The 24,897-nt window shown below is 45.7% G+C and overlaps 1 protein-coding gene across 14 annotated transcripts in view; it reads right to left on the bottom strand.

The window, feature by feature from the left end:
- Positions 1–19,110, bottom strand: part of HHAT (hedgehog acyltransferase) — a 145,984-nt gene extending 126,874 nt beyond the window's left edge. For 13 of the 14 annotated variants that reach the window (XM_065679317.1, XM_065679321.1, XM_065679322.1 and 10 more), the window contains exons 1-8: positions 18,968–19,041; positions 18,525–18,659; positions 17,726–17,793; positions 16,100–16,213; positions 15,147–15,341; positions 14,176–14,388; positions 11,406–11,577; positions 3,205–3,355 (exon numbers count right to left, since the gene is read on the bottom strand). In XM_065679317.1, the coding sequence (XP_065535389.1) occupies positions 3,205–3,355; positions 11,406–11,577; positions 14,176–14,388; positions 15,147–15,341; positions 16,100–16,213; positions 17,726–17,793; positions 18,525–18,618 (1,007 nt within the window). In that variant the 5' untranslated portion in view covers positions 18,619–18,659; positions 18,968–19,041. Of the gene's footprint in view, positions 1–3,204; positions 3,356–11,405; positions 11,578–14,175; positions 14,389–15,146; positions 15,342–16,099; positions 16,214–17,725; positions 17,794–18,524; positions 18,660–18,967 lie in introns of all 14 variants that reach the window. The other variant, XM_065679332.1, reaches the window with a different exon arrangement.
- Positions 19,111–24,897: the final 5,787 nt, after the last annotated feature.

The following is a 24,897-nucleotide window of genomic DNA, read 5'->3' as shown; positions in this document are numbered from 1 at the left end:
GTTTTAATTCCTCACGAATTCAGATAAAGCAGACATTAAAACCTCTAAGGTGGTGTGTCACGGAACTGCTGCCCTCTCTGGAAACCAGGAGCTCAGAAACTCCTTTTCACAGCTATAATCAAGCTTTTGAATAGTAATAAACTTATCATGCATTTACTAGATATGCAGCTGGAGATTTAGCAAGATAATGATATCCTGGTAAAAGAAATCACAGTAATACATTCAATTCCTCTCTTTGTCTTGAGACAGTAAGTAAGATTGATGATTTTGAAACTCAGGAGACTGTCTTGATTAAATAAAATGCAAATTAGGCAGAATCCACTATAAAGCTGATAACTCCTGTTTAATTAAAGCCTGTTATTTTTAAATTTGAATGGACACAATCAGCTTTGCTGTTTAGTACCACCACCAGAGAGGCAGAGCACGCGTTTGGTTTTTTCCCATTACCTGCTTTGCTTTTCAGCTCTAGAGATACTTTAGACACACCATGGTACTTTTCTTACCTTCCAGAATGAAAGGTCTTCCATCTGCCATATCACATAGTGAATGATGTCAGCATGTACTGGTTATAGACAGCGTCTATAGTATAGACACTGGTCTGGACGTATCAGATCAAAAGCTTTGTTGTTATACTCAAAGGGCACCAGGTGGTGGTGGAAGACTCCTTAGTAGTGCATTTGCCCTCCTTACATTATGACATTCATGTTGTCTGTCTCTTCAGGCTACCTTCTCTCCGTGAAAATCTGCATTTACCACACAAAAAACCCACAACACTGGGTCTTCCAAAAGCCTAGCTAGCACAATACCCCATTTCTGATAGTGACCTAACAGTACCCTAAAGCAGACACAAGCAGGAAGGGTAGCAGCAAGCCAAGCACGCACAAGCACTCTTGTCCGAGCAGCCTCCCCAACACAAGCCAGTAGGTAACAGTGGTGCACTCCATGTCATGGCTCATTGCAACACTCTCCTGGGGTGGAATTCCCAACCTGACCCAAGGAGCCTTTAATAAGCTTTACCAGGCTACCTGAAAACAAAGTCTGATGCAAATCTCCTCAGCCTACCAGCTTAAAACTAGGCCCTGGGTTACTAACATATAAATCTGGCTCAGTCTGATAAAGTTGGGATCATTCACTTAAAAGTCCACATATTCACAAACTACAAAAATAATTACTTTGCACTTTAAGGAAACAAACAGAGTTCATTTAGTGTCACAACACTAACTACTGACTTTCATCACTTTTGCTTGCTTTTACACTAAACCCATCATTTTCACACTTGCTGTTCTGTTCAGACAATCACATGGGTTAGAAACAAAGGCTATTCCCACTTTTAACACTGACATTCCTATATCACATATCAAAACACATAAAAAGACTGCAAAGCCCTTGGGTAGCAGTGATCGAAGAGTTTAACTGTAAAGGCATAAGGGCATGGTAATTCAGGGATTCAGAGGGCAAGCTACCTAAGATTACTTAGATAACAGACAGTGACCCCTAATTCACTATCAGCCATAGGAAATTCTAGTATCCACACAGCTTCGAGAGCAAGAAATCAAAGTCAGCGGTACATGAACTGATTTGTTTAACCTTCAAAATAAACAAATCCAGTTCTGGTGTCCTCAGCATAAGAAGGACATGGAGCTGTTGGAGCAAGTCCAGAGGAGGCCACAAGGATGCTCAGGGGCTGCAGCACCTCCCACATGGAGACAGGTTGAGAACATTGGGGCTGGTCAGCCTAGAGAAGAGAAGCTGCGTGGAGACCTCAGAGCAGCTTCCAGTGTCTGAAAGGGCTACAAGGATTCCAGATACATATCCGAATGGAATACTTGGGCAAACAGTAAATATCTGCAGCTGAAATTTTTTCCTTCTGGAAAAAAAAAATAAAAATCTAACTGAACTCCCTCCTTAGATCCTAGTTTTAATTTTCTTTAGTGTTATGATCATTTTTTAAAGAAAACCCAATGTTTTTACTGTGATTCACCACCCATCTTTGCAGGCACCGAGCACTTTTTGCTGGTGTTACAACTACCTGACACAACAGTGTCATTAGTATTTGTGCTGAAGTGCAGTTTCATTCAGCACCTCCAGAGCAAGCCCCAGATTCCTCAGAGAGGAGGAAAAAACCACTGTTTACAGCTCTGCTTGCAAGGGCCAGCAGGTCAAGAGATGCTGCTCTCGGGAGACAGCCTGGTAAAAACCAAAGATTTCTGTATTAACTCTGTAGGTCATAAGTTCAGTTCAAACTCTGAAAGAGAATTTAGACCAACACATTTGTTAGTAGCTCAAATAATTGTTAACAGTTCATCTGGTTTCCTCACTCTGCTCCTGCTGCATTTGAACACCGCATATCCACAGTTGCCAACTACAGTAACAATAAAGCCTTCTTGTTACAACCAGCTTCAAGCTGAAAGCAAAATTAAAATCGCATCCAATAAAGCTCTGATAATAGCAGGCCTGCTGGTTTTATGACTAAAATGAAAAAGCTTTATTCATATTGCAAAGCAGTCAGAAACCAAGCAGGGTAAGCACCACTGTGCGAGGCTCTGCATCCAACACAGCACAAGAGAGGCCTCCGCACTAAAAAGCTGATGAGTCTAAATCATTTTAGGCAATGTTTCTAGAAGTCTGAGGCACTGCATCCCACAGACTGAAAGAATTAGAGACAGTGCAGAGGAAAACAAGGGAGGGGAGAAGTCAACTGAATCCACTGCTACACACAGGCTAAATGCCAAGCAGAATCCACCTGGGGGACAGTTTTCAGGGAAACAACTGCAGCGAACACTGATTTAAAGCAAGCATAAGATTCAAAACTGGTACTTTTTTTTTGAGAAATACTGTGCTGAAACCCTTTAAAACCAAAAGGGATCCTGAAGTTCATCCTACATGAGAAACAATTACTATTGTTCATAGTACTTTTAATGTGTTGAGGACCTTCTCTGCTTCATGACTCTACATATTGAAGTGTTACAACTACAGCTTTCCTCATAGGGTGATTAATCAAGCATTTCTTTTCCTTCTCTGGAAAGGTATCTAGCTGAAAAATGGGGTTTAGACCAAGACTGAAAAAATGAACCATTTAATAGATACCTGGAAAACATAATTGCTATGTTAGTGAAGCTAAGCAGCTCTAATAATTAAGAGGATGAAAATGCTCAAAGGAATGTTTGTCCTTACCCTCTAAGTCATTAAGCAATAATGACTTACCTCCACATTTTAGTGAAACTGTGCATCAGGCTCACACAGCAAGGCAGAGCTGGAGGTTTGAGCCCATCCATTTGAAGGAGGAGGGCAGGAACACCGTACAGGACCAGGTATTTCACATAAAAAAACAGCACTTGAGCTAAAGCCAGGCCACCTAAAACAACATAATAACATCAAAATCATACCTTAACCAAGCTCTGAAACGGTTTTAAAACCTGTTAATACTGATTTACTTCCAAACAGCCAATATTCAAAGCACTAAAGCAAGCATCATGAGGTGATGGGATATAAAATACCTACTTTTGCAACAGCTACAGGACACAAGCACACACAGTTCTGACTTCCGGCACACACAGAACAGTACCATCATTCTGATACGAAGGAGTAAGTAAGCATCTGTAGTTCCACTTTCAAAATTCTTTGATTGCTGTGAAAAACAAATACTGACTTGTGCTGAGCTAAAAATCAGAACATACCAACGCAGACATTGGGATAAATGTTATCTCTGTAAATGACTCCAGCCAACCATGCTCCACTTGTTCTTCCCGCACAGGTATAACCAATGGTTACCTTTGCAGCTTATCCTGACTGCTCCACACACATCTCATGTACCATCAAGATTATCTGTGTCCCCCAAAACACCCTCTATAAGATCCCTCCCGTTGCAGCTGATGCATACAAGACTGTAACTCCACTTGGCAGAATGCTTGAGGTTTTAAACCACAGGGCAAAGGAGTCCTTAAGGTGCTTTGGCTGCCCGATTTCCAAAGGAAATTTTGGCAGTGTGCTTGCTCACAGCTTAACCCCAGGGCATGGCCCAAAATGCAGCGTCTTGCACAGGTGCGAGATGAAAACCATACTGGCTATTCTCAGAGATATTCCTCTCAGAAGAGTAACAATCTTAGAACACATAAATAACAGGGATTCATATTAACACTCTAAATGTTTTCTGCTGAATAAAATGGTATTTCACCAATAAATCCTAAGAAAAAAGATCCATATAAAGCAGAGGCCAACATCTTTATTGAAACTGGGGAGAGCCCACTCCTAAAGTGCCGCTGACTTTGGTCAGCTTTTCCATCTGACAGCTGACATCACTCAAATCTAATCCCAAAGGAGGGGAAGTAAAATTGTTATAGCTTGGAAGAGTAAAAAAACCCCAAACTTGTAAAATGCAATTGTTAAATCTCCTTTCCAGCATTTTGCTTTCCCTCCCTGATACTAACCACTGATTTGAGTGCAGTTCCTCAGATATTTAATGTGATTGTAGAACCGTTCAGAAGCCCCTCCTTGAGGACACAGCTTTCAATCTGACTGCAGCAGTCCAAGCCCATGCTCACTTAAATAATCCGCTCTGATTTTTGCTGGCAAAGCATTCCTTTTGCATTCTGCTGACTAATGGGTACACTATGGATGACACCCAAAAGTTAAGCATTAAAAATTCATGTCACATATAACAACCTAGGGTGAAATCCTGGCACTAATACCGCAAATTGCGAAACTCCCGCTGCCCTACACAGGGCCAGCATTTTGCTACTACAATACAACGTTTTTACGTTTAATATCATGATCCATGTGCACAATCAGAAACAGTTGTGCCATACAAGATAAAAACTGATGTTCGAACAAAACACCTAGACATGAAGCTCATGGTATTTTCCTTCAGGGAAGCAGGCATCTAGTATTCAGTAGCATTCTTCCCAGAGGAAAACAAACAATCAGAAGCACAATTTGGATACCAGCCAATTAGCCACACATTAGATTACTGCTAAATCATCTATACAGCCAACTTTCTGCTTTAATTCCCATCTCATTCAGTTTCTCATTTCTCTTCTGACAAATTTCATTGGAGAGCTGAATGCTGACACCCACACAAACCAATTATGAAGATCACAGCTGTCTGTGCACTGGTAAAATCCAAAACCCCTTTGGCTGTGCATGATGGAATGAGATTTACAGAAACAGGCTACCACTCTCTTGAGACCTGAGAAAAATCACAGCATCCCAGCCTGGTTTGGGTTGGAAGAGACCTTAAAGCTCATCCAGCTCCAATTCCCTGCCACGGGCAGGGACACCTTCCACTAGAGCAGGTTGCTCCAAGCCCCATCCAACCTGGCCTTGAACACTGCCAGCGATAAGGCATTAATGGAGCAAACTGAACACTAAAGAACAAATCCTGTCATATTGTGTGTTTGAGAAATTGAGCATTGATCTTAAATTCCCCTTTGTGCTCCATGTTTAAAGCTCAGGTGAAGCAGTGCACTTCTGCCTGCTCTGGGCTGTAATGGGGCAAATGCAAAGCAGCTGGGACATCTCAGGTATGCAGGAAGGATTAAAGTCTGCCTCTTGCCAATGCAGTCCGGCTGTTACGATGCTGGAATCTTGCCCTTAATTTTCCATGTGTGGCCAGAACTCTCGCATAGCTGGCACTAGTTGAAGACCAATAAGGACTTAGTCTACATATTTTGATAGGCACCTTCACTGTTATGAGTCTGAGAATTGCCACACACGGAGTAGCTAGTGCCTGGGTAATGACCTGTGATGTGATGCCTACATTTATTTAAGATACAAAAGTATTAAGCTGTCTGCTAGTGAATGGTCATGACAACTTGCGTGTATATTAATAGAGATGGGGAAAATATCGGGTGTTTCTCTGTTGGTTTTTATTCCTCTGAAATTTGCGTATTACAACTTTATATTTGAGAACCTGGAGCCTTTCATCACTGTATGTAAATGCTGGAGAGGGACTCTTCATCAGGGACTGCAGAGACAGGACAAGGGGTGATGGGTTCATACTGAAACAGGGCAAGTTCAGGTTAGATCTAAGGCAGAAGCTCTTCCCTGTGAGGGAGCTGAGGCGCTGGCACAGGGTGCCCACAGAAGCTGTGGCTACCCCATCCCTGGCAGTGCTCAAGGCCAGGTTGGACACAGGGGCTTGGAGCAACCTGCTCCAGTGGAAGGGGTCCCTGCCTTTGGCAGGGGGTTGGAACTGGATTATCTCAAGGTCCTTTCCAACCCAAACCAGTCTGGGATTCTATGAATTTTGAGCTTTAAAAGAACTTGCACAGAAGCAGCACCTTTAATTAGAAACAAGCTATGGCAAATGTATATTAAAAATACCTGTGAGGGAAGAAATTCTGCACATATGCTCTCTTTTCCCCAGAATAAATTAATTCAAAGCACTCAGGGTTAATTTGTAGCTGAAATGTTTTAAGGGATAAAAACAAAACCAAGTTAAATTACTGGTACAATCTTAAACCCATGCACTTCAGCAGTGAAGCTGAAGTCCCAGATTAAATTAACCACCTTGAATAGAAACAGGTATTTTCAGTTTGTCATCTTGCAAATCCTTAGAACATTCTCCTATGCTGTATGAATTGGCCTTTTTTTATTGGCCTTCGCATTTTTACCTTCCATACATTTACTGCAAAGCTGCATTTTGCAAGTTTCACAGGGCGTTGTTTCAAGAATAATTAAGTCAGTATATCCACAGCATAGCATTATTGTTATTAGCTTTAGTTTCCATAGTCTCAAAACTCTGCCTTTGACAGGGGTTCTCAAGCAGAACATTTTCCTAAGTAACTGATAGAAGATTTGGATCCAGGTATTAAAAACCACACTTGGCATTCTTCTGTCCATTACCATCACCAAAACTTATGGGCGAGACTTGTGACTTAACAGGCAATTTTGTGATGAGCACATCAGCACAAACCTACCCTTTCCGCAGCTACGCTGACCCTATGGCATTAACGATCGCAGATGCTTGTTTCTACCAAGGATCAGGGCAGGTTCACCAAGAATACACATCTCGGAGACAAACAGTCATATTTCAGAAGGGTTACGGGCACATGGCACAAGTCTGGGAGAAAACGACACTTAAAACAGCTCAGAATTTGTGGCCATGCTCAGCATATAAAGCTGGGGGAGTAGGAAGAGGGGATGTTCAGAGCGATGGTGTTTGTCTTCCCAGGTTACTCTTACACGTGATGGAGCCCTGCTGTCCTGGGGATGGCTGAACACCCGCCTGCCCATGAGAAAGGGGGAATTAATTCCTTGCTTTGCTTTAGTGCATGACTTTTGCTTTACCTGTCAAACTGTCTTGAACTCAACCACGAGTTTTCTTTCTTTTACCCTTCTGGTTCTCTCCCCAGTCATATCAAAAAAGCGACTGAGGAACTACATGGTCCTCTGTTGCCATCTGGGGTTAAGCTACAGCACATGAGTAAAAGAAAAAGTAGTCCTAAAAGTAGGTTAACTGCCAATACTGGAAGTTTAGCCTGCAGGAATGCTTATAAAACATTCACACACACACTTCTTGGTAAGAAAAATCTTACTAAGCTTTCTGATTCACATTTGTGTTTCCAGTTTTCAACTGGCATCAAGATGCCAAATGTTTTATCAGTCTCCTCATCATTATCTTGCAGGATGAAAAACAAACCAACCAACCAACAGATTGCTGCTAGTATTTCATTACCACGTTTTTCTATTGTATTTAGTCCATGGAAGATGTGGATGCAGCCAGTTTGGGGATTTTTTACCATATTATGGACAAAAAACAGTTTTCACTGAAACCCCTCAAAATCCAGGGGCCACGGTGCAATATGACGCTTCCCTACTCATTAAAGGATCGATACTCAGAGGATGCAACCTGGTCTGTCTCAGAGGAGGCCACTAACTATGTACTTTCCCAGCTCCTTGATCCACAGGGAGGGCACATAAACTGTCTTTACTGACAGCTGACAGGTTAGGAAACACAGGGAGAGAAGTGATCCAAAGAAAAAACATGACCAGGAGAGTACTGAACATTCTACCTTGACATGAACTACCTACACCCTTCTGTTCACAATTCCCAACATGCTCATCACCCAGTTAATGACCTTGAAACTTGCCACTTCCCAATATATCCTACATATAACAGCCATTAAAGACATTGCACAGATACTTCAATCACAGCAGTTCTTCCATCGGTAGTACAAGAACGGTGCAGGAGCGCATGTGCTATATCCTTGTTTATTCAAGAGACAGGCTCCATCTACCCACACTACATAGCCAATAAAGAGACAGGGGGATATTCAACAAGCAAAGAGGGAAGGCAAAGCTACAGAGCCCTCTGAGCCTTCCAGACACCATGGTAACACAAAAGCACACAGCCCAGCTGGGTTACCTGAACAGAAGGTGCCTTCCTCTCAAAAAGGAGAAACTCTGCACTGCCTTTGACATGCTCAAATTCAGAAGAGCAGGCGAACATACAGAACTAGGCATCTGCAAGTGAACTGGAAGGAATGATGTAACAACCTATAGGGTAAGAGTACATTTATAGCAACTCAGGTACTGGCTTGTAAAGGGCACAAAGAAGAATCTGAACATTTGACCTAAGAAGGTATTTGGTTTAGTTGCAAAAGGACCCAAGGTTAAAAAGGAAAGTTTAAAAACCAACCATATAGTTTCACAGACTGTACTAACAGTAGCTAAAGCACACAAACGGTGATATTGAGGGCAGCTTGCACCTCTGTTGCAGGTAAATACACAGGCATCAAAACCATCCATGCACTATTTTGTATACTGCTGGTTCTAGGACCTCTTCCTAATTCCTTTTACACAAGAGAAAGTACTTCTCTTACTGCTGGGTAACACATTCTCCCAGGTACTGTTTTTTCTTCATTTTATACCTGTGTGCACTCAGTAATGTTGCTTTAGGTAAATTCTGCATTTCTGCTCTACACAGCCATATATAACATTGTGCAACGGCATTGCAACTCAGTCAGGGTTTGGGGTTTTATTTCTTTGCTGTCTCACCTCAGAGGTACACCACACGAAGTGCTGCAGAACACAGGAGAGCTTCCCACTTCTGAGGTGTAGACTGATCATCATTACCCTCGAGATGCTGAGAGCAGGATCTCACAGCACTGTTGTCCTTACCCACACCACTGGCATTTACTGCCCATTGGTCAAAGATACCCCAGGAATAAAACACAGGAGCAGTTCTAGTCTCCCCAGTTAGAGCTGACTGCGCAACAGCCTCACACCTAAGTTTCCCAGGCTATCGGGGCAGCCAGGGATCACAGGGTGAGTGGATGCTCCGTGCTGCTTTGAAGCTGCTGCAGTTAACTAAGAAACCCAAAATGAACAATAAGCCCAGCGGTGCAGAAAGGCTGATGTACCATGTGGTTAATCCTCTTGAGTCAATAACAAGCCGCTTCCTTGGTCTCAAGACTCAGCTATCTGATGCAATAGGTTTTAATAACAGAGAACGCAAGATAACAGAGGGGAGGTGTTTGGCTGTGCACAAGAACTGGCGTAGAAGCATGGGAAAATCCGTAAGGATCAACAGAAAAAAAACCAGAACCAGTATCCTTACTCCCATATCAATGGCTCCCTAAAGCAAGCGGCCTGTCACTGGTTTGAGTCTGAGACCTGTATAATCATTGTGATAAAACCTACAGAGAACGCATTGTAAGAAGTGACAAATTCTGCCTCAATCTCACTTGGAGTATATTTTAACCACCTGCTTTCACTGCTATAAAGACAAAGCTCACCTAGAGTAGGGTCACACTTCGAACAGCAGGGATCCCACAAAGGACTAATTCAAACGATCATATTTTAATCAAGCGGTTTCAGAGGCCAAACTTACTTGAACACTCTTTCATCACCTGTTGCTTTGAGGCATTTCAGCCTTTCCTAATCATCTGTTCAAAATGCTTTTTAATTGATTTCAAATAAACACACAGCCTACTTAGCTACTGCCTGGAAAGTTACTCCCCCCACCTTTAACATCGACACTGGTAGCCTTGAAGGGAAGGAGAAATCTGCCAGTAACACCGAAGCCACAATGCTTTGTCCCCAATTCTGCAGGCTTGCCTGCCTTATCCAGTGGCCAGCTTTCTGTCAGACATACAGACAACACCAGGAGCTAACAGATTTAACTTGTCAATTCACTGACATTTAGAATACGGGATGAAAACTCAGAATCCACGCTCTATACAGTGACTGAGTTAGGAGGGGTAGAATAAACCATAGAGGCAAACCTCTCACTTTCTGCTCTCCATCTGCTCTTCCTCTTTTTTATATATATAATATATATACAGGAAATACACAAATACAGATTGTGTATGTATACACAGAGTGCACACATTGCCCTCTGCTGACCAGAGTCCAAATACACAAGCGTCCTCCAACACACAGCTGCTCATCATACATGATGTGCAATGAACGCTTGCCAGGACCATACCAGTGTTGGTAACAACTCCTGGTACTCGCTGGTACAGGAAGAGGCACCTCGTTCTATTCAGCAATTACCAAGGCTTTTTCAGAACACAATTTCAAGGCCTGGGGTTTCTCCACTTTGGTTCCTCCTACCTGGTGATTCAAAGAAAAGCCCTTCCCTGTGAGGGTTCTGAGGCGCTGGCACAGGGTGCCCAGAGAAGCTGTGGCTGCCCCATGCCTGGCAGTGCTCAAGGCCAGGTTGGACACAGGGGCTTGGAGCAAGCTGCTCCAGGGGAAGGTGTCCCTGCATGTGGCAGGGGTTGGAACTGGGTGAGCTTTAAGGTCCTTTCCAACCCAAACTATTCTGTGATAGCAGAGGGGAAAATCAAACTAACCACGTGCAACAGTTGCTTATGGGTTAACCTACACCTATGCAGCACTCTAAGCCCTTTCTATTTTCAGTTACATTTATCAGTGCTCATTTTTCTTCCCATCACAGTTGGGCATTTTAATGAAACACCAGAGAGGTCGGAGGGGAAGGAAGGGGGCAAAGTGAAGCAGGAAAACAGCAATTCCTTGTCCCTGCTTTTTTCACGAGTGTTGTCATTTTACCTTTCAATATGAATACAGAATTGAAGCATCAAACAGAAAGAGGCCAATAAACACTTTAGTTCCTAACATCTCCCCTCCTCCATCCCTATACCAAAACTCTTTTAAGTGTCCAGTTCTATGGGAAACCACTTTAGACCAAAGTTTTGACACACACTTTAGGTTAGAAAATATACAGAATGATTTTCAGTTTAGGAAGCAGCTCAGCCAGTTTAACTATAAGCTTCTCAGAAGATCTACATGCTACATGATGTCCATAGACTGTCTTTCTGACAGTCACTGGCCATAATGCGCTATTCCTAAGAACATACAGAGGAACACAAGAGAAGTACACTGGGGTTCGTGAAGTAGGGGGGAGAAAAAAAGATTTCTGCTGTTGTTTCTGTACTCACCCAAGGCCCAGTATGATGCAGCTTCCAAAGGAGGAGCGCTGCTGTAGAGAGCATGGATATACATGAGGTGAATCATCAGCTCAGCCAGGCACCACCAAAAGAAAATACGCATTATGCCCACCATTAAGATCCTAAGATTGGTCTTCAAACTGAAAGCTTCTTGGCTCCTCATCTAAAAAAGAAACCCAAAGAAGTGATATGGCACATAACTGTCGTACTCACACACCAACCCCCGAGAACTTGATTAAATTTCATCTGCTATTCATTCCTAAGGGGACCACCTGACTGTGCCATTTGCTAATTCCTGACCTGGCCTCTCCATTCTCAATCTCAGTAAGCAGCAGAAATCAACAAGAGATCACACATGACCATACACTGCACCAAACTGTTGTAGGAAAGGCCAAGTGCTGTTAACCTGAATAGGATCCAGACATGAGACACTTCTTAGTTCCTGTGACTTGATCAATCTTTAGAGATGATCAAAAGAAGTTGAAAGAAAACACAGCTATGAAGGAGAAGGTTTTCCAAGCAGCAGCCCTACCAAACACAAACAGTAACTGCTGGCTCTTACAGTACCTCCAGCTTCTACTCACTGCATGGGATTATTTCAGGACAGTTCTCCGTTCTTCTCCTGTAGCATTGCCAAGATCAGCCAGACTTATATGATGTGCTGAGCAAATGGCAGTTAACCACAAGTTAAATATGAGGCTGTTTCTTAAGATGTCCCAAACTATAGTAAACACACTGACATACTTTTACCCTCTTTCCACAATAAAAAAGAATATGATCAAACAACAGAAACATAGAATTACCTAAAAATTAATTCACGTTTTGTACATCTATGACTGTGTGCGTCCGCTCATCCATTTTATCCCAGTGATGCTAGCTACAGACATCATAGAATCACAGAATGGTTTGAGTTGGAAAGGACCTTAAGATCATCCAATGTCCTGTGAGCAAGGATGCCTCACACTACACAATGTCACCCAAGGCTCTGTCCAACCTGGCCTTGAGCACTGCCAGGGATGGGGCAGCCACAGCTTCTCTGGGCACCCTGTGCCAGCGCCTCAGCACCCTCACAGGGAAGAGCTTCTGCCTTAGATCTAACCTGGACTTGCCCTGTTTCAGTTTGAACCCATCACCCCTTGTCCTGTCGCTGCAGTCCCTGATGAAGAGCCCCTCTCCAGCACCCTTGTAGCCCCCTTCAGACACTGGAAGCTGCTCTGAGGTCTCCACTCAGCTTCTCTTCTCCAGGCTGAACAGCCCCAACATTCTCAGCCTGTCTTCATATGGGAGGTCACACATCACAGGTGGCGATTCCACACTTACTCAAGTGTGCAAGAAAACCAGGAAAACATTAAACATGGAAATGTGAGGTTTTCCCTTGTCATGTAAAATTAGGCTTGAAAAGCAGCCTGCAAGGCCCTAGGAAAAGATGTTCAGTAAGATAGGTCAAGTCTTTCACATTTTAACATGCTAACCAGCTCATTTAGCCTGAAGAAAAGCGTTCCAAGTAATCATCAGCTGTTTTCACACCAACAAGATGGGAAATTCAGGAACTCCCAACATAAACCAGCAGCTTTCTGAGACTCTAAAACCTGTTTCAGAGTTAAGAGCCAGCTGCTGCTGACGATGTTACCTTCTTCTGCCTAATAGAGGAGAGGCAAACAAAAATCCAGCCCAGCAACTGCAAGCTAGAATTATGAGCATTTGAAGACTGTAACAACGTGTGTCACTGGGCTCCTGGTTGAAGGGATAAATCTGATGTCAGACAAAAAAACATCCTGTGAAGTAGAACTTGGGGAGGAAGGTTTGTCCTCAAGTTGATACCCAGGAGATGGTTGAATTCCCAATGCTACACTCAAAATCATCCCTAGAACATGATTTTGTATTTTCAAAATGATGAAGACAGCTTTAGACACCCAAACAATTCTTAATCTCCAAGGAGTCTAAGTAAAAACTGGAATCTTTCAAACCATCAGCAAGGAGGAAAGCTGTTACAGCAGCAGTTAGAGATGTGTGTACTGAAGTCAAAACGTGCAGGAGTGAAAACTCCTTTTCTGGAGGTTTTTTCTGTTTCCAAAGTACCTCATTGAGGAAAAAATTATTTCAGACACAAATAGCTATCAGAGTCTGATGGGGGAACTAATCAGCCAGCCACGGAAAGCTACTTTGCTTTCTTTCCACCTTCTCTAACACTGGAGTCTAATAAACCCTTCTCCAACCAAGCACCAGATATAAGCACTTTTGACAACATATGTTAACTAAATATGTTAGTTACCAGCCCAATGTGAGTTCATTGGGCCATGGCTGCCATACAAGCGTGAATACCCAAGACTGGTTTCTAACTATGGCCTTCCCTTTTGCATGTAACGTACTTCAACACTTGAAGACAAAAGGACAACAGATAAAGAGTAACATTGGGAACACCTTCTGTTTGAAAGTCTCATCTGCGTTAATTTCTGTCAAGTAGGAAACTAGAAAATAAACAAACTCGGGCTTACCAGTAAACTGCATTACAAAACACCATTAAAAGAGCATCTCATGGAAAACTGGATAAAATTGTCTACCTAACATTCTCATGATCGGTATTAGAATCTCTCAAGATCAACCTATCATGCTTTAATCTATTCTTCAAAGCATGGGGCCTGTGTCTAGATTTCGCAGCTGAAAAGAGATCACCATCCACTTCCAATAGCTCCTCACCCAATTCACTCGAGGCACAGATGCACTAAAAATCAGTAACTGTGATCTTCAAAAGCTCTGTTACCTGCTTACTGAATTCATCAAAATTCATAAGGGGCCCGTTGTGGAAGGTGGGGTAATAAAAGACATATGCCAGCATCCAGAGGAATGAGTGGGATGACTTCTGGGCAGGTCCATGCCAGCAGTACTCCAGGCTGAAGCTAGTGCAGAAGAGGCAGCGGACAGACAGGGTGAAGAGCAGGAGGTAATACTCATTCTCAGTGTCATACCACTTCCTCTGCAATACAAAATAAAGCCAGAACATGATGGGGCAAGTCTGTGATTTCTGTATGGCTGGACAGCGATGCCCACCCAGATCCTCACTTTCAGGGTCACCAGCAGCAGGAAGCAACTAAATCTAACAGCAGCTGGCACAAGCATTTGAAGTGAGCATTAACACATGAACAAGCAGCACTGGAGAGATGGAACTGACAGAGAAAGGGGTCTCCAGAGCTACTGCTACCTGCATATAGAGCCAACAGTTTCATTTCAGTAACATATTAGGTTGTGCATAACTATGATAGCAGGAGACCTATTCTTACAGGAATGGCAGTATGTCCCTCAGATTTGGCTCAGTACTACAATACCCAAACCAGCTGGCAGTACTACTGTCAAGCAAAGGGACTGCTAGGGCTGAAGCCAAAGGCTGCAGTTCAGATCTGAAAAGAATCAGTCACTCCTGAGAAAGCTCAAGGCTGGAAAGATGTTACTGAACCTTCTGCTTGACTAAGCAACTCCTGGATACAAACCCAAAAGCCAGCACCTTAAACTGGTACGATTACAGCTTCAAAGAGCAAGAGATGTGTTTACTACAGCACTACTAAAGCACTATCACACATCAGCTCTACTGAGTACCACTTGCACATTAACGCTCATACTTCATCTCAATGCACTGACCAGCATGACTGAGAAATAAGACCAGTACTTTGTCAAAACTATAGCTGCCATAACGGGCACCCACCACCATAACTGATTTGATAATCCTTTTCCCATTACCTTGGCTTCTTCCACAGCTGGTATACGTAAGGTGGATAGCAGAGTAAGGGAGCACAACCACGTCAGGACCGACAGCTGAAACTGAGCCACAGCAAACGAAATTGTTGCATGCAACAAGATGACAGCAAAGCCCTTGATTCCCAGTAGCAACCAGCAGGCAGCCATTCCATAAACCATCAAACACCATGGTTTATACTGTCAAAGAAAAATAAACAGGTTTTAGTTTGATTATTTCTAAAGAAAAACAACCAACCAACCACTCAGTATCTGCGCTGTCCTACACAGGGTTGACAGTGGAAAAAAAGGCAGTCAACAAGGTTAAGAATAAACATAGAATCATAGTCAATTGGGTCGGAAAAGCCCTTTAAGCTCATCCAGTCCAACCATTCCCCAGCACTGCCAAGGTCACCAATAACCCATGGCACTGAGGGCCTCGTATGAACACTTCCAGGGATGGCGATTCCACGCTTCCTTGGGAAACCATATAGAGAAACCAACTGTATCCATAAAGGATGGGGATACATGGAAGGGGTTTCTGTAGCAGCATGTATGAAATCCAGAGTCTCCCTGATCTGGAGGAGAACATAAGTTCCTCCTTTCCTTCCCCAGACTAGCAAGTGGGACACCACATGCCAGTCATTTCTCACAATCATACAATCATTCAGCAGCCATGCCAAAACCCAAGCAGTCATCACCTCACAGTCTTGGAAAGGAGCAACTACAACCTTCTTTGGTGCAGAGGTCAAATGACACTGGTTAATGGCCCACAACAAAGCACAGGTTTTCATGGGCTGGAGGCTCAGATCTCACCTGAACATCACCACAGACCCACTCACACAATTCACCCCCAGAAAGGGATTCTCCACACTCAGTGGCTTCAGTGCCAAGTTTCCCATGCCCAAGTAAACTGAAACCCACAGAAACCCCCTGCTGTGGAGAAACTCCTTACATACCTTCTCCACCAAGAGCCTGGACACTTGGGATACCAGCAGGTGACCAGCCAGAAGCCACAGTATACGTTCCCTTCCCCATTCAATCCAGTAGCTCCACTCAAAGTCCATGGGGTCCTGGGGCACCAAGGGAACTGGTCACTATGTGTATCTGGCCATAAAAGCATGTTCTTACAGGAAACACATGCACATTAGGTCCATTACCCAACATCACGGGCCTCCACATCTGCAGAATGTCACTTCAGCAATCCAGTTGGATCACTTACAGCAGTGAGCTCTGACAGCACCATTTTGACTTCCAATGGTGTGAAATGCAGAAAAAGAGCTTTAGAGGTGGTGTCACAACTCCTAAGCCCCTCACAGCTGGTGCTGAACCTGACCAGTAATCACTGCCTTGCCCCCCAGATGCCAGGGAGTTTTCTAACTACAAAGAGAGGCACCCCGCACACACACCTCCTCCCCAGGACATGGCGAACAGGCTGGTGACTGCATAGAGATGCACACTGCTGCAAGGGTCCTCAAGGCTTCCAGTCCAGCACGGCCTCACTTGGGTTCTCCATTAAGAAGCTTCTCAGGAAACAACGAATTAAGTCTGCTACTACTGATCTGGGTCATCTCTTCAAAGCCAACAAATTCATGTCTTTGCTTGCTCTCATCTTTTAGTGTTAAGACTCTCTTTTCCATATATAAAGAAAAAAAACCACATTTTGGACTACACTGAACCCATGCAAAGTTTAGCCAGGAATTTGTATTTATCTCAGCTTGGCTGAAGAGGCACCTTGCTGGAAGAGGAGCTTCACTCCCCATTTCAACAAAGCCCAGGTGGGATCAGACAAAGTGAGGTCAGCTGGAGGTTCTTGCGACATGGGGGTTTTATGTAAATTATTTAAGAGGGATCAGCTGGTGGCCTTGTGTCCTACACAAAGCCCCACCAAAAGTGCATCTCCACAAGTGCTTTATGGCTTTCTTGAGAGCACATGTGAAGGGTCCCTTACCAGGGCCTGAACACCTAAATACTTCCACAGGTGTGTGTGCCTGGTCTTGTGTAAATCATTCTCAATATTAGTAACACGTATCAGCTGTACTTCAGAAGGATGTGAGGCCAAAAGCACATGGTGAGGTTGCTTTTTGGCTTGGGTCCTAATTTTCTTATTAGCTTGGGGTATATTTTTAATACCAACCATGTTTCTTTAAGCCTGTATGCCTCATGAATCTGTTCTGTTTATGGTGTACTAAAGACCAGCCAAGAGGAAAACGTGTGTTCACTGATCTTAAGCTGACGTTATCCAAGCCACCCAGCAAGAGGAAAAAGAGGGATAAGGCTGCAGGAAATCCCAAAGGGAATGATAGTTTTTAAAGCCAAACAGTAAACCAGAAGGTTACTAAGTAATTAACAAAGGAGAAATGCTTAGTGCAGGATCAAGAAACCAAACTGGCGTTATGATTTTCAGATCTAGACACACCTGGCAAGTTCCTCAGTAGAAATAGACTGAAATTGACTATGAACATCCATATCTGCACAGTTACTACAAACTCTGAAGCTAGATCAGCAGTTCAGGTGAGCAGAAAACACGGAGATGTGTTCACTGCCACAAAATAAAAGATGCTATTACCTGTCACCCATCCTACCTTTTTGAGGCCCCGAAAGAGAGTCCCTGGTTCCAGCCCAAACTCTGTGTCCATCGCAGCTTCATACTCTGCAGAGAAAAGTAAACCTTTGCTAAGGACACAGCAGCCAGAGCAGGGAGAATCACAGAATCATAGAATGGTTTGGGTTAGAAAGGGCCTTAAGATCATCCAGTTCCACCCCGCTGCCATGGCCAGGGACGCCTCACACCATGTCACCCAAGGCTTTGTCTAATGTGACACTCGGGGCTGTGGCCTCTGCTGCACACTCCTGAAAGGCCTCCACTGATGGAGGCACCGAAGCACATCACCATGCCTCCACTCACCAGGTGAGCTGCCCAACCAAGCCATGGCTCTGCCCTACAGCAAAGGCAAGGGCACTGAATGGCTCAGAGCTATACTTGCCCCTTACCTGGTTTCCCCCAGCAGAGCAGAAGGGACACACAAACATAACTTGTTTAACCCCCCCACCCCTCCTCTGCACGACACAGCCCCACCAAACCAGAACAAGCCACTGCAGCAGCTACCAAGAAATTACTCAAGGCAGAGGCAGGTGTTTGGAAACAAACTGACCCCAAAGCCGCACAGACAAGGCTCTGAGCCCACCTCTTCCCTGACACCCTTGCCAAGAGCCCTAGGACAAAGCTCTCTGCCCCGCTGGCACCTGGCTGCTGCTTCCTCGCACAGGGCTGGTTGGCAGCCAGGAGGAGCACGGGCACTCCGCGCAGGGGAGCAAAGTAGACACCAACTCGGAGAACAACTCCAGGGAGGGCAGGAGCGCGCACCCCCATCGCGAACTTACTTCGGGACACTCGGTGCGCCTCGTAGAACGCGTAAAGGTGCGAGCCCACGGCGAGGAGCCCGTAGAGGCGCATTTCCCAGGCCGGCAGCAGCATCGAGCTGGGAGCTGCCCCCAGCGAACCCGCCGGCCGCCTCCCTGCGGGGAGAGAGAGGACGGGAGAGGCATCCCGGCGGCACACGGCCAGGCACCGAGCACGGGGACACCGGGACCCCGGCGGGCCGGGCAGACGCCAACCAGCGCCCCGCAGGCCGCCACGCTGCCGGGCCCTGCGGTGGGGCGGGCAACGGGTAAGAAGGCGGCCGGGCTCCGCCGGGAGGTGCTTGGGGCGAGGGCTCAGCACGGTCCGGACCCGGTGGGGAGAAACCGGGCCAGGACCGTACCCCGGCTGCTCCCGCCGACCCGGGACCGAGGGGAAGGGAGAGGGGACCCCGCTCCCCGCTTACCTGAGCAGGGCTCCGCCGCCGGGAGCCGAAGGAGCAGCAGCCGCGGACCCCAGCGGGCCCGGCCGAGGCGAGGCTCCAGCCGCGCAGGGGGCAGCGGCGCTACCGCACGATCCCGCCGGCCGCCCGCGAGCGACCGGACGGCGTCGGAGGGCGGAGGCGGGGCGGAGCTCCGGCCCTTGCGCGCCCTCTCCCGGCCGCCGGGCGCTGCAGGGACCCCGCCGCGCCTCGTACCGGGGCTCCGCGGGGAGAGTGCGGCCGGGCGGGCCCCGAGGCTGTGTGCGTGAACAGCAAAGCGAACACAAAGGAGTGCACCCAGAGCAGCAGGGTGCCTGCGGCAGCCTCTCACACACTGCGCTCGCCTGCCGGCTGGAGCGCATGGCGCACTAGGGCAGGGACACTGGGGTTACAGTCACCACTACCCAACCGGAGCACTTAGCGGGTCTGAAGAGCATCACCAAAGCAGGAACGTGGGGCTGGAAGTGCTGGGACTGACAACCTGCACTTTAGCAAGGGTTCCCTCCCTCCTGGCACTTCACACACAGCTAACAAACCTCACTGCTCCTAGTGTTACAAACACATTGACTCACAGAATAGCTTGGGTTGGAAGGGACCTTCAACGCTCATCTAGTTCCAGCCCCCTGCAATGAGCAGGGACATCTTCACCTAGATCAGGTTGCCCAGAACCACATCCAGCCTGGCCTGCAATGTCTCCAGGGATGGGGCATCCAGCACCTCTCTGGGCAGCCTGTACCACTGTTTCACCACCCTCAGTGTAAAAAGCATTGACTTTCCAGCCCAAAAGGTTTGTCTGACCTTGCACCAGGTGACTTTTTTCTGCTCTCTGTTGACATCAGTGATGTAATTTTTAGTGGGGGAAACAGTTCAGATCCTTTTGGATGCGGTCTTGCCGGATCTTTAAGATACTCCTATAAAAGAGCATTTCAGTTCCCCTGATCACCCTGAGGCCTGCTTTGCATATTCAGATTCCTGTTTCCTGATCTTGGAAAGCCAGGCTCATGTCTGATGCTCCAGGTGAAGTCCCATCAGTACAAGGGTCAAGTCTTCCCTGTCTGAACCCGACATGCACCTCCTGGTGCCTCCGAGAACCACATCTGTCCATCAGAGCCACATGGTGGTCCTGAAGCATTTTGTCTTTTACCTCCAGTTTTTCTTTGCATCTCTCTTTGCCAGGGAATGGCTCCCCTCCAGTTTACAGCATCCATTGTGACAGCCCCTAGGTGGATACTGCATTTGCTCAGTGGAACTGCTGGGAAATCTCCAGGTCAGGTGCATTCTCCTCTGCACTACCCAGACCCTCTTCTCCGCTGACACTGCCCCCCTAGTTTTTGCCCTCGGCAAGTTAGTCAGTACCTTACCCCCTAGAAAAGACAAATACGTGACATCACCTGCACAACAGCACAGGAGCAGCAGTCCTGGCTGTGTAAAACCGTTCCCACTCGGCACTGCAGCCGCTAAGGGTCAGCAGAGCTTGCATTTTCCTGCCGCAATGTGGTTTTTGGTCACCAGAGTAAAGTCAGTACAGGCAGCAGGCCCTCTAGATGGCTGCCTAACACAAACGGTGTGCATGCAGGAGCGGTACTGCAGCCTCGGAAAGGGAAGGGGTCTAACGAGTTACAGCTTTTCACCAATTACACTGGAAAGGACAGCGTTGCCATTAGTTATGGAGTGACATTGAGCTGTTGGGGCAAGCCCAGAAGAGGCACAACGATGAACAGAGGCTGAAGCACCTCCCATACGAGGACAGGCTGAGAACATTGGGGCTGTTCAGCCTGGAGCAGAGAAGCTGCATGGAGACCTGAGAGCAGCTTCCAGTGTCTGAAGGGGGCTACAAGGATGCTGGAGAGGGGCTCTTCATCAAGGACTGCAGTGATAGGACAAGGGGTGATGGGTTCAAACTGAAACAGGGCAAGTTCAGGTTAGATCTAAGGCAGAAGCTCTTCCCTGTGAGGGTGCTGAGGCGCTGGCACAGGGTGCCCAGAGAAGCTGTGGCTGCCCCATCCCTGGCAGTGCTCAAGGCCAGGCTGAACAGAGGCTTGGAGCAAGCTGCTCCAGTGGGAGGTGTCCCTGCCCAGGGCAGGGAGTAGAACCGGATGAGCTTTAAGGTCCCAACTCAAACCGTTCTATCATTTATGACATCCAGGAGCCCATGTATGCTCTGTGGCCAGGTGAGCAACTACCCTTCCACAAAGGTCACTGCCAACCCCATGAAACAGAAACACTGACAAACTCCAGCAATGGTCCCACTGGAAGCTCTCACCGCCTGGACTTCTACACTATATGTGGGGTTTTTTTTTTTTTCTTTTTATTCCTCTTATTTTAAGGATTTTATAGAGTAAAATATGACCAGAAACTCAAGATTAGTTGTTAACCAAGATGCTGAACAGCCTGGCATATTACCTACATGTTGACACGGTCCTCACCATTTTAGACACACAAATAAAAGTGAATTCTGCTGCTACTACAGTCACTGGCAGGCACTGAAGGAACCAGAGTGTAACAACCCTAGAAAAGCAGCAGCAGAAAGCCCCACTTCTCATTTGATCTGCAAGAGGTACAGTGTTTAAACATCTCTTGCCCAGTGTCCCAACAGCTGCAGAGGCCTGGCAGCCTTTCAAAGCATCTGCCCTTTAGGAAGAAAGCAATGTGATGCTGTGTATTCACGCAGCAGGTTTCTCTGAGGCCAAAAAGAGAATCCATGTGGGGCAGAGAGATGCTTTGTGATGGTAGGTTTCTCTGGGACACATTCGGAGCACCACTTTTACTGCCAGAATGGCTGCAGAGTGCAAAAGGAAGAACTGCCCAAAAGGTCCATGTCTGTCTTCACTGCTAGGAGCCAGCAGGAAGGCATCCAGCCCCCACCACAGCCTTGGTGAACATTGGAGGATGCACTGCCAGCCTCTTTCAGACCAGTTCAAGCATCACTACAAAACTGTCTCTAGCAGACATTCATGTCCCTTTTATTATTTCTATGCTCTTTTGAAGCAACTGCACCTGAGTTGAAAGCATTGGGTTTTCACTGTCAAGTAGTAACAGTCTCCTTTCTTACGTGATCAGCTGTAGGCATGATTAGATGAAAGTGAAGCAAACAATTCCAGAATCAAGGAGGAAAGAGGCAGCAGGAGGCTTTTGGAAAGGGCCCTTACTATTGCCTTTCCATGCAAGTTCTTCTGGAGCCTGCTCACTACAGAACTCCACATTTCTAGGGCATGGGCATGGCCAAGGGGACGAGGCAGGGTGGATGTGTAAAAGGCAGTGAGGTGGCCAAGTGGGCATTTTGCAGCTGGGAAGGCAAAACAAAGCTTGTGGTTTTGAGGAAACCCTTATTTTCAACTTGTCCTCTGTTTCACATGCAGTCAAGCTGTCAAAATGAGTATTTATGAATCCAGCAGTACAGTCCTCAGGCAGACTAAAGCATCAAGCTTCTCACTGCTTTTCTGAATACAAAGTCCCTGTGGGAATTACAAGCAGTGCCCTAGAGTTCTCTCTCACAAGTTGATAGTCCACAGCACTGAATCAAGCCTCTTGTTTTCATTCAGCCTCTGGAAATCACACTGTAATGCCCCCCGTATGCAACATCTGAATGATGGGACAAGATCAGCACCCACTGAGCATCTGCAGATTAGAAGTCCAGCAACAGACAGGAGGATGAGCCATGTACATTCGGGAGAAATCACAACTATGACAAGAAATCTCCATGTAGCAAAACAGCAGTATTAAAACAGGGAGAGTCAGAAACATAAAAGGTGTGGCATTTACAAAGTCAGCCAAGTGAGCCTTCCAATAGCCAAGTTAAATATGGCACAACTGAGGTTAACATGAGCCCTCCCTTTGGAGATCTCAGACAGGAGTTATGGACTCTAGGAAGACAACATCAAGTTTGGCCTTTTTGTCTTGTTTGGCTTGGCGAACATTACGCTAAATTGGTCAGCACTGCAGGTAGCTCCATCTTTCCAGGTTCCGCTCTCCTCTGATCCCCAACCCTCAAATTGGCTCTTTGTGAAATGCAAACCTTCCCCCCCTCCCATCACCTTTAGTTGTATCTATGTAAGTATTGCCTGTAAAGAGATCCTTGCAGTCACAGAGTCAGTATTTCTGTACACGCAGATATAATCATTTTCCTGGCTTCCTTCTAGTGAATCTCTTGCATCCTTGAGAACTTGTTTTAAGCTCTGAGGCTGGAAAATTGCCAGCGTCTGACTGGGGATTTATAAAGTTACTTTTGGAAAAAATACAGTAAATTAGTATTGTAACTAGGCAGCTCACTGCTGGATCCATGCTGAACATCTCAGAGGCTTCCTCGTCCACACACTACCTGCTTTGCTGAACTAAAGAGCCTTTCCATGGATTTCCTTACCCATTCTTCCCTCCAATGAAAGCAGTATTGGAAGCAAAGTCATGCAGCCTTGCTCTCACCATGGATGTGGAGTCCACTTGTGTATAGGTACTATAGCTGGCGTGAGGGTCAACTCTGCTACCTTGATCATATCCGAGTCTTAGTTAACCATGCTTGAGCCTTAGTTTCTAACTAATCGGCTATTAAACACAAAGGTGGGTTTGGTTTTTCTTTTTCCCACAATACTCCTTAGAAGCTGTCTAGCTTTAAGCGTGGAATGATGGGAGTTAAGGGGATGGCAAGTCAGCTCCTACGTATCTCAGTAATCCCACTGAAACCTCCCACGATTCCTAGCGAGGAAGCTGATAATCCACTATTGGAGTATTGAAACACCTTGGTATTTTGGTTTTAGTGGTGGCCTTGGCAGTGCTGAGTTAATGTTGGACTCGATGATCTTAAAGGTCTTTTCCAATCCAAATGATTCCATGATTCGATTTCAGTATCTTAGCCGTCCTTGGGCAGAACAGATGGTCTAGTCCAAACGCAGGGGAAAGGATTCTTAAGAAACATCCCTACTTTAGGTATTATTTTTCTTACCATTTTTAATGGTAATGTTAGTGGAATAAAATTCAGGGGAAAAAAAAGGCCAGGTCACAGCCAGTTTACTTTTATTAGTATTATAATAATTTGTTTATAATAGCCAGTCTATTATAATTTACGTTATTACGAACAATGGCAAGACTCTCACCTGACCTCCAACAGGGCAAAATGTAAGTGATCCAAAAGGTGTTCCAAATTCAGTTGTACTGGGGTTGTAAATCAGATGCAAATCTCATTCTATTACACCACATTACACACATCTTTTTCGGTGGCATAAGGAATCACTCCTATGTGTGCACATCTATATTTAATCCATAGCTATCTTGCTGAAAGCATTGACTTTTGAATCAGCTCGGTGAAGGGAATAAATGTAGAAAAAACTATCTCAGATTACTATATGATAACTGACAAAACCTGTCCAGAGAGAACGGCCTCTCTTAGTGCCTACCGACCAAGTTTCCAAACTCCCCAGCTCTTCACATGGCTTCCCTACATGAGCAGCCAGTAAAGGATCAGTTCAGCTGCCACAACCACCTTAGAATCACAGAACCCCAGACTGGTTTGGGTTGGGAAGGACCCTAAGATCATCCAGTCCAACCCCTTGCCACAGGCAGGGACACCTTCCACTGGAGCAGCTTGCTCCAAGCCCCTGTGTCCAACCTGGCCTTGAACACTGCCAGGGATGGGGCAGCAACAGCTTCTCTGGGCAGCCTGTTCCAAGTCATTATAAACCTGACTTCAGGATGCAGATGTTCTCTATTTTGCTTCTGTGTTTATGTAACAGGTCATAGATGTACATAAGTTATAAGAAGTGCTCTGTCATACAGGAAGCCTCTCTTAGATTGTTCTTGAGATTACGACTTTCAATAGAAAAAAGAGCTCCAAAGCTCTCTTGGTGCCTGTGTGAAACGCCAGCAACATCCCACCCTTTGCAGATAATCTTTTCATACAGTGCTGCTAAAAATACTAGCAAAAA

This window comes from Lathamus discolor, chromosome 5 (genome assembly GCF_037157495.1).
Source record: "Lathamus discolor isolate bLatDis1 chromosome 5, bLatDis1.hap1, whole genome shotgun sequence".
NCBI lineage: Eukaryota > Metazoa > Chordata > Aves > Psittaciformes > Psittacidae > Lathamus > Lathamus discolor.
This window is presented reverse-complemented; position numbering and strand designations above follow the sequence as displayed.